Source organism: Vigna umbellata, chromosome 7 (genome assembly GCF_029865625.1).
Source record: "Vigna umbellata cultivar VRB3 chromosome 7, Vumbellata_1.0, whole genome shotgun sequence".
NCBI classification, from domain to species: Eukaryota; Viridiplantae; Streptophyta; class Magnoliopsida; order Fabales; family Fabaceae; genus Vigna; species Vigna umbellata.
In genome coordinates, this window is record NC_142171.1 from 42718088 (window position 1) to 42734234 (window position 16147).

The 16147-nt window shown below is 33.3% G+C and overlaps 1 protein-coding gene and 1 pseudogene across 1 annotated transcript; one reads left to right on the forward strand and one right to left on the reverse strand.

Moving 5' to 3' along the window:
- Window positions 1-4469: 4469 nt before the first annotated feature.
- LOC148196069 (uncharacterized) lies at window positions 4470-5872 on the reverse strand. Its single transcript, XM_088095535.1, has 3 exons — window positions 5829-5872; window positions 5694-5738; window positions 4470-5359 (listed from the first exon to the last, which is right to left on the reverse strand). Exon 3 carries the CDS (start codon window positions 5352-5354, stop codon window positions 4470-4472), a length of 885 nt encoding a protein of 294 aa, XP_087951661.1. The 5' UTR covers window positions 5355-5359; window positions 5694-5738; window positions 5829-5872.
- Window positions 5873-9006: 3134 nt separating this feature from the next.
- On the forward strand, window positions 9007-9624 carry LOC148196070 (uncharacterized; annotated as a pseudogene).
- The last annotated feature ends 6523 nt before the right edge of the window (window positions 9625-16147 follow it).

Consider the following 16147-nt stretch of genomic DNA (forward strand, 5'->3'; position numbering starts at 1 on the left):
TGCTCATTGCACAGGCCTCCTCCCACACAACTCAAACAAGCAATTGATTGGTAAGAACCTCAATGTTTGGACTTTCTTTGTTATATAACTGAATGCTAAAACCTTTTTTTATATACAGTTCTATTCCAGCAAGTATGATGATGGGTGGGAGATCAATTGTTAATAGTAGAAAGATTGCTTGGATTTCTCTCAAGGTTTGACATATGCTAAAGTCATACTTTGTTATAATTGTTTTATAACAAATGTTATTCACTAACTATTATCAACTGTGATGATATATTGTAGTGTAACAGACAAAATGGGTCATATGAGTGTGGATACTATGTAATGTATTGGATGACCCATATTGTTCGTTCTCACATCACAAGTTGCTGGGAAACGGTAATATTTAACTTTAACAAATTTTGATTTTTTAACAAATGTTGAATTCATATACACTAATTAAAATGAATTGTCTTTTGCAGAGATTCAAGACTACTACCCCAGTTCCTGAGAAGTCACTATTATTCATTAGGAACGCTGCTGCGAAGTATATAGTTAGATTATACAATAGCTCTTAGATTTAAACAATGCATTTGATTAGATAGAATTTTCTTAGACTTTGTACTTTATTTGATGTTGAAATACATTTGAACATGTGTTTGTTATGTTCAAATTGAATTTGTGTACATGTTTTTATATGCAGGTCTGTTTTTGTGGTAGTGGATATCACAAAAACAGACCTGCAATTTTAAAAAACTGCAGGGGAATATGCCGCGGTTCTAACCACAACCGCGGCATATAGTGTTTCGTTTTTTTTTAAAAACGAGACATATGGCCGCGGTTTTAACATTAACCGCGGCATATAGTGGATTTTTTAATTTTTTTTTTAAAAAAAATGGCTTTAGGCAGCGGTTCCCTCGACAACCGCGACATATTCCTCAACCTATATACTGCGGTTATAACCGCGGCCTAAAGTGTCTGACTTACTACCGCGGCTGAATATGCCGCGGTTCGTAAACCGTGACGTATAGTGAAAATGAACCGCGGTAAAAGCCCCTCGCTGCACTAGTGTGTAAACGATTACAAGTGTATTTTTTGGTGCAGAAGTTTCAAGACTTCATCTAAGTTGTTCATCTCATAAATATTATTCCTTACCTCAATCATGGGGTGCGCAAACATGACTTTCCAGCCTTTACTCACACTTAAACACCAAAATCAAGTGAAAACCAGTGGATTTATGCCAAAAAATTAAAATTTTTTACTATGGTCACCTAGGTTAGCACAGTTGACTCCTGCAGTACAAGTTTCTGTACAAATCCTGGATTTTGTTCATGTAATCGTTTACCAATGAGTTGTAATTTATTACAATGTGTTTTTTGGTGCAGAAGTTCCAGGACTTCACCTAACTTCATCATGTCACAAGCATTGTTTCATTCCTCCATCAAATACATCAATACTAATCAAAGTGGCCACTTTATTCATTAACAATTCAAACAAAACCTCATTTCACAATGACAATAACAAAGGAAATTTAATTAACATGAATAATATGTACAATTTTGTATTACTTTCTCTTAACATTGAACAAAATATATTCCAAATTACAAACATTTGTTCATCTATGTACAATTTTGTATTACTTTCTCTTAAGAAATCTATACAAATATCACTCATATTTTATTCTAAGAAATCGAGTGTAAGGAGTCCTAAGCACTCTGCTCTTGTAACGCCTTCGTGACCCCTCCTCACATAAGTCTTCATTGGAGGTGGATTGGTGGACATGCCTCCCGGGGAAAAAAATCCAGTGTTCATGGACGGTTCTTTACATAAAACACTCTGTCCACCATCTCCGCAATCAGTGACCGGTGCTCCTCTGTCAAATGCTCGTTCAAAGTAGAAATATACTTTGTTAAAAAGGAGTGACTAACCCTCAATTACATCAACAACAAACAAAATAACCAAAACATAAAAGCCCTAAAACAAAAACAACAAAAAATTTAACAGGGAAAACCCAAAATCCAAACCGAAAACGCAATGTACAAAATGAAGGAAGAATGCATTTACCTTGCTCGTCGAAGGACCATGTTACCGGAACTTGCCATTTTGCACAATACACTCAACAAAGAGGACGACATTGACCAAAACGAAGAGATGTAATGAAAACGTACAAGGGTAACAACAAGGAAGAGCGACAACCACAAGGAAGATCGAGACCGAAAACCAAAAGGGAGAGCTAAAATGAAGATGGTGAACGAGAAGGAAGAAAGAGAACAATGATTTCTAATGAATTAGGGCAAGGGGTATATTTGGAATCCCAAATTTTCTGAAGCTCTCATCAATTTCAATGTCACAATTTCAGAAATAAAAAAAAAATTGGCCCAATGCACTACTGACACCTAGCGTTGTCAAAAAAGTGTTCAAAATTCGTTGTTAGAATATCGCGATCCTTAAATTAATTTATTTTTTCTGAATGTTACAACGTCAGACTTCTCCCATGGCTGATGTCTTTTGACATCTATTTTCAATTTTAACATCAATTTAATGTGTGCAGCTAAGATGTTAGAATATTTTCTAATGTTAATTATCGAAAATAACATACATTAAAAATGTTTTTGTGATAATGAAGGAACGAATCACTTCTTGAACAAAAGGTATTTAAGTTCTTGGGAGACTTGTGTATAAATTCACATTATTATGATTGATATTATCTAAATTTTATTGAAATACTTATCTAATATTATACTTAATTTCTCGTAAGTAATATTTTATATTTCTTTTTTCAAATGTTTTGTTTAGATAAAATAGTTTAAAATTTCATATATTTTAGTTTTCTTATTTAGATAAAGTATTTCAATTATCACTATCAAAAAATTATTTAAATAAATTATTGTTAAAATTAAAAATATTAATATCGATAATATTTTGTAATTGATCTTAATTAATGTTTTTTTTTAAGTTCTTTATTTCTTTTTTATATTTGTGAAACTTTTTTTCAGTTTAGAGTAAGTGAGATTATTTTCGTTATAAAATACTAGATTGGACATACTTGAGTAAGATAGTACTAGGTCGAGTTAGAACCGTGTAAAGTGAGATTGTGTTATCTAGGTTATTGTCAAACCAAGTTGACTCAAATCGAGTTAGACTAGGTTGAGGTTAACATTAATAATCGTCAGTAATTACTTGTAGATTATGTTCGTCGATAATTTTTTTTAACAAGGAAATTATCGATGGATTTTAGTCCATCGGTAATCCATCGAAAAAAGTCAAATGCCGACAAATTTTTTATGTTATCAACTATATTTATCTGCTAGTAATACAATTTTTTTTTACTAATTTGATCAAGACCAGATTTAGCTTAGCCCGATCAAGACCAAGTCAAATCAAGTTAAGTTGAGACTTAATTTGGACCTAAGTTAAATTGACCTAAGCTAGCCAAGTGGGGCCAAGTCTTCCGAAACTAAATTAAGTTAAGTCAGAGAAGGTCCACATTCATTCAAGTTGAGACCAACCCACATTCAACTAAGTTGGGTTTGAATGAAGTGGATCCTAGTTTGATCAAAGACTAGGTTAGGCCTAGCTTAAACAAGACCAAGTGAAGCCAGGCTTAGGTTAAGTTGAGTTAGTCCTGTTCCAAGTCCAGTCCAATTGGTCTTAAGCTAAATCAAGTTGAGTAGACTTAGGTTCAAGTCAAATCGAACTGATGGGATCACATTTAATTAAGTTGGACTATGTCCATATTAAATCAAGACTAGTAGGATCTAATCTGAGCATATAGGTCGAGTAATATTAGGTGAGACCAAACAAATAAAGTTAGACTTGGCCAAGTTAGACTTAGTGATCAAGTCAAGTTCGTCAAAGCCTGTATTGAAACCATTCCAAATTAATAATAATACAAAAACTTCTTTGATCACCAATGAATAATAAGTTTGCTTAAGAGACAATAATTAACCCTACCTTAATAAAAGGAAAAGAAACGTAGACTAAATCCATAATATATATAATAAATTGTGCATACATAAATAAAAAATACAAAAGGATGAAGTCTACCTCTAACAAATATGTTGGAATACTTTTTATTTTCTTTACTTTTCCCCTGTTTAAGGATAAAAGCTTATATAAGTGTGTTATAATAAAAGGAAAGTGACATCTAAGATGTTAAGTGAGTATACCAATGATTCTTTTTTAATATAAAAAGCAGAGTAGTTGGAGATAAGGTAGATTTTTTAGTTGTTTATGCAATAATGGCAATTTAATATTTAAAAAAAAAAATCATCCTATAATTGATCAGAAAAAGCCAAGCCTGCTAAAATATTATTACAGGAGGAATGGAGGACAACCATTTTTTTATACATCAAACCTGCAACCCCAAAGCATTTAAAAAAAGTAACAACAAAGGGTCAAATACGAGAAATTAAATATGAAATTTTTTAACTTTGGGGAAAAACCATGTGCTATTGTGATGGTGTGCTTACTGTTCTCAATGTGTTTTAAACTTTCCCCTGTATGCTTTTCTCCTGGCATTCAATGTCAGTGTTTGACTCATCTTCTTCAAGGTAATATTCCTCCTTGCTCAACGAAACATACTCCACATTTTCACCATATATTCTAACCAAAACCAAGTAGAAAGACATCGCGAAAATGGTAATTCCAATCAATAGCCAACTGAATTGAATGTTCACCAGAGCAACAGCATGATGACGGGCCTCATCATCAGTGCATGTGACCTTATATTCTTTGAGGTGCGTGACGCACCCTTTGGATTGAAACCCTGGTGTATAAAGCAGAATCCCTGTGACTATAAGCCACACACCGAGGAAAACTATGTTCACAGAACGAACAAAGCTGACCAAGAAGCTCTTAGGGTAGCCAATTCCCATGAGGGTTGTGATAATAGAAACAAGAATCAGAAGTTGCAATAAGTAGTGGTATTGGTTTTCTGGTCCAATGTGATTTGCGGAGTGAAAGTGCATGAGGAGGTATTCTTGTGCAAAAGCTAAGGCTCCTAAGAGATGAGTTAACTCATGTTGAGGTTTGGAGCATTTTGCATCAAGAATTAGGGCAAAGAAGGCATACACCAAGAAGGACATGGCCATGGAGGAGTGTTCAAAGTTTTGGAGATGGTTGGTGGGAATGGTTCCATCAGGGCCAAATGGTTGGTGATGAGCTGGTGAAATGAAGAGCTCCAAGGAGATGAAGGTTGTGCTGCTTGCCATGACAAAGTAGAGCTCCAAATATCTTGACTTTGTGGAGGGAAACCATAGGGTTGATGTGAAGGACTTGGAACAAAGTGCATGGAGCTTCACGTTGTTGAACAAGTGCCACAAACCAACTACAACAAAGCCAAAGCCAAAAACTTGATGTCCCTCCAACATAGTGTCTGTTAGGTCAACACAAAACATAAAATTTATTACAGATAACAAATTATAATTAATTTCTAAATTACTAATTAAAATAGTTTTTATAATCATCACTGACAACATATTTTTATCACTAAAATGGGTTACTATTTTAAATATTTCTTATAGTTTTAGTAAGAAAAATAATATCTTTTTTATATTAATGATTTAAATTATTCATCATTGAAAAAAATATTACATTTACAACAACCAAAATTGATATAAGAAAAATAATGTATTATTAATTTTACTAATGTTACTTTGAGAGTAAAAGTACTTTTAACTTTATTGTCACTGCAATTGAAACATACTTACTTGGTTGGAGTTTTAATTAGCTGATGTTGTTGTTGCAGCAAGCAACTGAAGGAAAATGAAATGAAGTAGTGACTTCACATTCTAAGAAATCAAAACTAAATAATTAACAAGCACTAACACAATTATGAGATGAACCTTTATAGAGAGCTCTTATTGTGAAGGGTACACGACCTAAAACCTCATTGCTCAAGGCAAAAGATTGGTGTGGTGAGTGTCTTATAAGGCAAAAGGGTTGGCCTTTACGCCAAGCAAGAGTTCTATAGGGCCAACTAAAAGTAGGGTTGTTGAATTGCTTATACATTAATATAATTATGATAATATAAACAACTATACCATTATGACAAGTGTGGGGTGTTAGAAAGTGCTTTTCCTTAATTTAAATGTTAATTGCACCATTCTCAAAGTTGGAGTTGTTAACTAAGGTGCTTTTCAATTAATAATATCTTTAAAAAAATTTCAGGCTTTGCACGTGGGAAAATGTCTTCCTAATTTAACTACAAATATTTGTTTTACATATATTATTTTTTTACTTGTTATTTTTTTCTCTTTTCCTTCTTATCTGTTGATGTATTTGTAATCTATGTGCTATATATCAACCGATCTCTTAATATTTTACATTTTTTAATTATATATTACCTTAAGTCATTAACACTATTTAAAATTTCCATAACTGTTTTAAATATAATTTTGTTTAATATTTTAATTGTAATTCAAGAGTAGATTATGTATTTATTATTATTATATTTAGAGCAGAAGATAAAACTAATAATAAATTTATGATAAGGAAATGACTATTTATTATAGAAACAAATAATTTATTTTTTAAAAGAAAACAGATAATTTCCTTATAAGTACAAAATAATGGTTACAGTAATATGATTTTATTCATGAACACACAAAACCTTAAATTAATGGGTAAAAAAGTGTAAATTAATATTACATTTCATTATTCTTTTCAATTTCTGTGGATTAAAAAATTATAATAGTATTTATATTGATTAATTTCCACATGTATATTGATTAATAGTATTTAAAAAAATCAGACATATGGCCGCGGTTTTAACACCAACCGCGGCATATACGAGAGTATATTGCCGCGGTTGACCCGCGGCATATAGGGTATAAATTTTTTTTTTTAAAAAAAATTAAATTTAGGCGGCGGTTCCAAAGACAACCGCGGCATATTCCGCAAACTATATACCGCGGTCATAACCGTGGCCTAAAGTCTCTGACTTACTACCGCGGCTGAATATGCCGCGGTTCGTAAACCGCGACGTATAGTGAAAAATAACCGCGGTAAAAGCCCCTCGCTGCACTAGTGTCCGTACCTATATTATTATATAAAAAGAGATTTTCTATTTTAGGATATACATTTTGTTTTTAATTTTATTTTTTAACTATTTTTTCAAATCAAAATAATTATTTTACAAATTTTATTCTTTAAGTGACTATCTTAAATCTAACAATTTTTTTATTGAATAGTTTTTTTTTTCTAAACTTAACTATTTTTCTAAACAAAATATTTATAATAAAAAATTATCTTAAAAAGTAAACATTATCTAAAATTATAAAATTTATATAAATTTAGTTTTGTGATTGTAATAAAAAATTATTGTTTTTTATTATGATAAAAAAAAAAGTGAACGCATGCGAAATATTACGTTAATACTAAAAAGTTTTAACGCCAAATAAGAGTCGGTGAACACGAGTGAAAGTTACAAAAGTAAAGAAAGACAAAATAAAAGTCAAGTTTAGAAAAGGACTTATGATGACAAAGGAATTTATCAATTTCAACATGTTTTTGTTAAAGAAAAATAATGCTTGTACACCTAAAAATATTGTCGCCCACTTTAATAATATATAATATATACATTAGAATTTAAAATTAAAAAATATATAATTAAAAATTATTATTTTAAATTATTAAGTAAATGTTTTTTATTTGGTATTACCACCTTTAGTTTAATCATGTTTAATGAAATTACAAACAATTTTACAACTTTATTATCACACTATAATAGAGCGTGAATGTGTATTCAATGTTTTGCAAGACAAATCTTATTCATAAAATCTCACAAATACGTTCCAACACAAAACTAATTTTCTTTTGCAAACAATAATCCTTTTTAAGTTATTGACTATAAACCAAAATATGCATAATGGTAAGGTTTGATCATGTGTGTGCTGATTATTTGAATATTCCTATATAAGTATCCCATATCTCAGTTTATTTATTAGGACTTAATATGGTTTAAAAAACAACTTCAAACCTTACTTACCTCACTTTGTTGGTAGTTCGTCGGTAAGTTATCATATATTTCCTCTTCTAACAAGTCTAAATGCATATTCCCTTTAATATAAAAAAATTACCCATGAAGTATTTCTATCTCAAAAAATAATTAAACAGAATCAAATATTTGATCATTTATGATTTTTCATTTTCACGATTCACAATATTAATTTTCTTATATGGTGTAATATTACAGTAATTATTGTAATTATTCATCATCATTATATTTAGAAAAGTATTTATCTATATCAGTGTTATGAACTCGCGAGTTAACTCGTTAACTTGGTCGAGTTTATGAGTTCACATAGTGCTTTCGAGTTAACTCATAAGCAAACTCGCTTTCAGATAGGATTGGTGGAATCGGTGGTAAACTCGATAAACTCGCTTCAACTCGTGTGTCTGGTTCTGATTTTGCGAGTCTGGTTAGAAATTACAAAAACACAAAACGACTTTGTTTTTAGGGTTCACCATATTAGGTTTTTTGAGCTTTTGTTTCACAGATTCACTCATTGTTCATCTTCGTTCATGGTTCATCTTCATTATCGTACTCTCGTCTTTGATCTCGCCCTCTATCATGCCCTCGTTAATCAGGTTCGCCCTCCGTTCACTACAAGAAACACGCTTATTACCGACAGATAATTACCGAAGGTCAAGTGTCCTTCGGTAATTTGCGCTGCCCTGTAATTTATCGGCGGATACGAGGCTTCGGTATTGTGCACAATGACTTCACCTAAATTTTGGGTATTCCCTCACTCATTTTCAGTTTCAGCATTTCTCTTTCCCCCTAATTTCTCTCTTCTCTTCCCCCAAAATTGAAATTCGAAGGCATGTGAGGGTACCCCCAAATTTCTCCTCCTTCGTTTGATTCCCTTTTCTTTGCGCATCATCGGTCCCTTCCATCTTCTGTTGGCATAACGGTGGTGTGAAGAGCGCGGGCATTTCTGGTGGTGGAGCGGGTTCGTGCAATCGCGGAGGGTGCCTCCTTGTTAAGTTCACAATCATTTGCAGAGGGAAACACCTCCGATGGCGACGGCAGGCGAGCCAGAAGTGAAGACCTACTGGTGCCACGAATGCGATATGAGCGTGTCCCTCACACTCCTTCCCTCGCCTCTTCTCTGTCCCCATTGCCACACCTCCTTCCTCGAACTAATGGACTCTCCCTTCTCCCAAAACGATGTCGAATCACCCCTCTTTGACCTCATTTTCCAGGACGCGCTCTTACTCCTCTCCCCGAAGCCCCTCCCCGCCAAACCCCACCCTCTCCCCTCCGTCAACGTCACACCCTCGCTCCTTTTCGCGCTCAACCCCAACGGCTTCGTTTTCTTCGCTGTGTGCAAAGACCAAATTTCCCTCTTTGACGCCGAGGCCAAATAGTTGCCCTGCAAACACCTTTACCATGCTGGTTGCATCACGCTGTGACTCGACCTCCACGCGTCGTGCCCGTTGTGCAAACTTTGCCTTGAGGAAGAGGCGGCACAGGAGGAGGAAGACGAAGGTGACGGTGTAGCGGCGGAGATCCGGAGGGAGCCTCGAGGTGCTCAAGAGCCTTTGCTATACGGTGGTGCTCTGTCTTTTCTTTTCTTTGTCTTGCATCTCTTTTTTAGTGCTAAATTAGACCAGAATTCTGCTCTGATAAACTAGCTTCACTGTAATAATTGTGAGAATGAAACTCCAATTTCGGTTGGACTTCGAGATGACCATTGGAGAGAGTATAGAATTTTAGTTCGGTTAATGTGTGTGTGTTATAATTGTTGAAGAGTGTTATTGATGACCAATCCTAATTGTGTTTTTCAACTGGGATCTTGAAATTTGAAGGTTGATTTTGTTGAAGGAAGGAATATGTTATGATTACTGAGTTGATATTACATAATTCAAGATTGTTGAAACTTTAAATTTGTGGTGGTTTGTTTTGCTTCAAAACTGTTATGATCTAAGCGACTAAAGGTGATTCTATCTTTATGTGCTAGAATGAGATTTCATCTAAGCATTTTAATTTACAGCTTAATGAATAAATTGTTTCTTTAGATGAATAATGAAGTCTTATGTCATTTGATTTGATTTAATTTAAGTTGAGGTAAGCCCACTCCTAATATCTAGCTTTTACAAAGTTAGGTTCTAATGTAAATTCATCTTATATTTTGAAGGAGTGTAAGTGTTTGTGTGCATTTTAATTAGGAAATCTCCAAGAAGATTCATGCTGAACATTAAGATAACAGGGCATTAAAGATGTGAATGCACACTTCAAAGAACTGATAATATGTGGGGACTGTTCAACCTCAACCTTTGCCTATCAATTCATGGGCTGCTCTAAAATATGTGAAGAAAGTGAGTCACATAAATCAATGTTCATTTGAACAACAATAAGTAGTTTGCTTTTAAAAGAGTTTAGAAAATGAAGTGACTTTGGTTTTACAGGTGAATAATCAAAATGTAAAAAATTCTTAAAAATGGTTTTGTTCTTGTGAAGAAGGGGTATGTTGAAAATATAAAACAAAACTCATAACTTTTTTAACTGTATTGCTGTTACAGTTAGATGTGCTTTCATTTTACTGTTATATACATTGTCTTGTACACTCTCTATTTTGTTAATGAAAAATATTACACTCGTTTCTCCCCTTCCTGGTTTTCTCTATTAGAATTCTCTGTATTGTAGCCTTGCTATCTTAGAACAACGATTTTGTCTTTTTACTAATTTATACTTATTTATTCTCTTTAAAAGATTAAAATTTGGAATGAAAATCTATAATAAGTCAAATTTATATTACTTTAAGTTTATTTAAGGGTTAAATATATTTTTGGTTCCTTAACTTTCAATAAAAATTAGAATTAGTTCATCTTTAAAACTTTAGACTAATTTAGTCTCTCACATTTAGAATTGCATTTAATCAAATTCTTGTTAAGTTTATTTAAGATTTCAAACATGTTTCTGAACTAACATTGAAGAAAAAATGTATTAAATAGTATAAACAATTCAAATGTTAAAGATTATTTAACTAATTCAAACTTTTTTACTTATATGTTTAATCTAAAGATAGAAGAATAAATTATTATTTTTTAGTTATAGACACAGGGAATAAATACATTGTAACAAGAAATTTAATCGTATACACATGAAAAAATGAATAAGAGTCTTAAGAATTCAACTATGAGAGAGCTAAGGATCAACTTGTTCTTTTATTTTTTATTTTTTATTCTTTTATCGCTTTAAAATCCTCTTTTCTTTTTGTTGTTTACATTTCTAACCTCTTTCTACAAAGTCTTATATTGTTCTAAGTGAAGTTCTTTTATCGAATTTATCTAGAGGTGATTTGGACTGACTTAACTCTTTTTATAGTTTCAATGATAATTTATTTATTAGACATCACCAATCTTCTCACATCTTTACCGTGTATATGGTTCTACTTGTATTGACACTCAGATTGACTCTTTTTTTTATAATAAAACATTCTTTGTCTTTTTTCACTCTCCCTTCATTTAAGTTTCCAATAAAAGTAAAATAATTTATAATAAAAAGTTGCTAAGTGGCACTAAAAAGGTTTAAAACAAATTATAGAAGAGAAATAGTAAAGATCAATTTCACTTCCAAGGAACAAATAAGACACTTGTACTAAAGAGAACCAAAACACAATTGTCAAACAAGACAAAATACATAGACAAATTAAAACTACAATAAAGACACTCAATTAAGCTGAATTGATTATTTCTAACTTAGGTCCACTAAATATATATATATATATATATATATATATATATATATATATAAATTTCTGGAACAACAAACAGTACGTGTTTTGTTTTTCATTTTCTTTTTGCATTTATTCTCTTTTAAGTTTTTCTTTTCGCTTTTGTTTTCTACAAAAATAAAACAATTTCTTCTTCATCAAAAGTGACATAAAAAAAATAAATTTTATTAACAATTTCTTGATACCAAATGAAGATGAGTTTGATTTAAATATTCTCTCTCCAATTATTGGGGATTGGTTTCTGTTACGTGGTAGAGTATCTTTTTCAACAAGTGGTTTAACTGGGTGACCTAATCATAATCAATTGTCATATAATTTGTAATTTGTAGCCCCTTAAACAATTACATCGTTAGAACTATTACAAACCTTATTAGGATCATTACGTAGTAGTTAGTTGCTTCAATAATATTTATTTATTTATTTTAGCAATTGTCGACATCATCATCTTATATTCTTCTTTTAGGCTATGTGCACTTTAGAGGATGAATTTGGAAGAGAGAGAGAATGAATTTGAGAAGATTTGAGAGTGAGTTGATTGTTGTTTGTTTTAAGAGATTTGGAGGTGAATGAGAGTGAATTTGAAAGTAAAGTTTGTAAAAATAGTGTAAGATTTGAGCATGTGAAAGATAAAAAAAAATGACTTAATTTATAAAATTTGAAGATTACCAAAACACCCTTGGTAGTATAAGCAATAAAAAGTTAATAATTGTTAATATTATACATAGTTATAAGAATTATTATTATAAAAAAAAGTTAATTTTTAACATGAAAAAGAATTATATTATTATTATTATTTGTTATTACTATTTTTATTTTTATTATTATTATTATTATTATTATTTATTATTATTATTATTATTTAATGCAATAATATTATTTACGAAACTAATTTTTGACATAACTACATTGAAAGAATAATAAAATTATAGTTTATTTTCGGGTCAAATGACTTCCTCTTTTCTTTATCAATTGTAGTTAATAAGTGAAATTATTTCACATTTGCAAGCTCATAACAACAACCTCATAATAGGATACACCTAGCATGGATTCGGTTTTAAATGGGTTACATATATAAAGTTGGAATCAAATATACTATATATTGGAACCAAATACATTACACATTGTAATCGGATATGGTATATTGGAATCAAATACACTTTCATTGGAATTGAAGCGAGCGCAAATATTGGAATTTATATTAAATCTCTTCAAATCTGCGCATTTCAGCGATGAATGAAAAACTTATCAATCCCACAATCTGTCTGTGTCATTGCCTTTGAACAATGATGGACTGAAATGCTCTTGAAACCAATGTATATTCATGTTAAGGTTTTATATATATATATATATATATATATATATATATATATATATATATATATATATTGGAAGTCTCTTATCAATTAGAGATAAAATCAATTTATAATATATAAATGGGTGTCAATCTCACCTTACAAGCTGGTTTTGTGAGGTTGATTAAAGTTTACTTCTTAACATGGTATCGAAGCGATGGTTAGAACTCGAGATATATATAACACAAATAGGTTCTATATTTAAATATGTACTAAACCCAGTCTCAACCTCAAACTCATTCCAAGGCTGCTACTACTAATGAGGATTCTTCTAAGCCTTCCTTTGAGTTAGTTATAAAAGCCCTTCTCGTCATAAGCTGCTCCTTCTCTAAGACATTTTGCATTTGTCCATCTCTAGCCAAAGTTGTCCTAATCCTCTTATCAAGCTGGGCCAAGCTAGCTCTCTTATTCTGGATTGTCCATTATTAGAATACCGGTACAAGCCGTTAGGAGAGGCAGATCAGTCAAAGTATCTTGCTAGAAAGTCACTGCTACCTTATTCAGTCTATCTCGGCAGTGCCTGAATGGAAGTCTAGGCTAGCCAGTGCATCAAACTTTTGATTGAAAGAACGACTTTTCTAGCTAGATCGGACTAATTGTTTTTCTTACCGGAGGCATAATGATAACACTCAGCGGTTCGAGAACTTTGCCTATCTCAATCCCGAGATAAGATAAGTTCAACGAGCAAGGCCGACTTTGCTTCATATGTAGTGGATCGGTATTCTACTATTCTTTCTCGCTTGATACCGGACATAGAACCCTATTTCGACCAACCCAACTGTCTAACCTTTCTTTCACATCACAGCTATCCACTCTCCTTTCTTTTTTTGAAAGTCAATCTTTTCTCGACGCTGGCTTTAGTCATCCTAGTTCTACACGGGAAGGGAAGAGAATGACCAACTTCTATTGTCAATCCCCAAACGGCTTAAAGCATCTGGTATTGGTTGATCTACCTTGATTTGCCTTCCGAGTGACATGGAAGACTACCCCTTTCAAACTTCTTAGCTCAGAAAGATTGGAAGATGAAAGCTATCTAATTCAACATCAGACTTGTTGTTGTATTGATTCCCACTTGTTGAAGCTTATCTGGTATTCCCTTGCGCTAGAAGCTCTTGCTAGATTATCCGACATTGACTCGCTATAAGAAGATTGTCCGAATAGCATAATTATTCTATATGTGAAAATAGTGATTGATAAGGGCTACCAGATAACAATGAATGGACTAACAACCTGTACTTCTTTCTTTGACAAGCATTGCTGGTCCTAGGTTTGGTTGGGTAAAAAGTTGGGGCATAGCTTCTACTGCTGCCTTGTCTGCCCTGTGTCACTTATAATTGAGGACTTTTGCAGCGATATGTCGATCAAAAAGTCACTCCATTTTGACATGCCTATCTTTGAAAAACGAGTGGAGAGCTTTTCCCCTATACGGAGATAGACTATCCTTATTAGATTAGGAATTTCCGTAACCGGTAGATTGGATTTTCGGTGGAAGTCAACAAGGACAAATTCCCGTTGGCTAATCAAATGGAAATCCCATCTCATTTCCGATTTGACTACCTAAACTGAGCAAACAATATCTTTATTGTCTCCTAGTGGAATTAGCAGACTTCGACATTAACTCTGAAACTCTGATTGCTGTTTGAAAGGGTTGACATAGATTGCTATGTTAATCTATTCCTTGATCAAGACAAAAAAAGGGATTCAGATCAGTTTGTCAATAGCATCAATGAGAGAAGAAAGGACACTCTCCATCATGCAATGAGAGAAGAGATATGTACTGAAAGCATGATCTCTCTGACTTCTCCAATTGAGAAGGATAACCAAATCCTTCTCAATTGTTTCACTACAGATAGCATCCAAAACTCAGAAATGTAACAAAAGTCAGATGCGGAACACATGCAAGATTGCACTAGTCATAGAGAGAAGACAACTAATCCAATAGAGTAAGCGAGTCATAGTAAGGAAAGCAAAGAGAGAAGCTAATCACAGGTAAACATGCATTGTCTCTAAGCTCGATTGACTGGCCTAGTTTCAATCGGAGATAGAGACCAGTTACCGAGCCAATCAGATGCTTGACTGACCTTGTCTAACTCCCTAGTTTCATAAGCAAGCCAGGAAGATCACCTTGTTCATGGATTTCAGAGCGAGTACTTCCAACAAAATGTTTGCCTAGACAGAGCTTCCAACTACTTGGACCTGATGATACACCTGCAGGTCATCCTTTGTGAATCTGCAAGACAGGGAGAGAAAGATTGCCAATGCAGTCAATCAGAGAGAGATGTGAATTTTACTAACTGAATTCGGACGACTTGCTAGTCTAGGAGAGATTGGACTCATGCTTCCGGGAATCTCAGTAGTACACCAGGAATGCCCTATTGAGCGTCATGCCTGAACTCATGTTTCGGAGAGTGCCTGTTGGATCACTTATGCCTATGCAAGGAGAGAGCACCACTAAAGGAAAGTTCAATCATTGGGAAGGTCAGACACAAGAAACCCGAACTGCCTGAAAGGTAACAAGCTTGTCGTCTTCTTTCCTCAACCAATGATAGGCCTCACTATCTACTGGATTTGGTCTACTGGACAGCTAAATCGGACTGGTAGCATGTTGAGAGTCCTGTGAGGAAGGTCTTCCAAGAGAATGGACCGATTCAAGATGTGACAGCGGGTCAGTCAAGAAAGCTGTCATTTCTATTCTACGACCTGCTTCCAAAGGTGAGAAAGCCTGTTTATCTAAGCTAGGACACATGCCCGGAAGAGAATCCGAAGGACTGAAAGATTTTCGTTTTATGAAAAGGCATAGACTCCCCACTTCTTTGTCTTATTAGCGCAGGTCTTCGTCAATGATGAAAGTCGTTGAACTTAAGACTCGAGTTGAGAAAAAGGGCTAGGCCAAGGATAGTAAGGCTTTCAGGGACTGAGACGAGTGGATTCTAGAGCTAGGGACGAATCAAAGGTTTGTCCATTGGGATTCGGCATGGACGAGCGGGCCAGCAAAATGAAAAAAAAAAAACTTATCCCATCACATCATTAACTGGTGTAGGATTCAAGATCAGGTCCAGGATTCGAGTC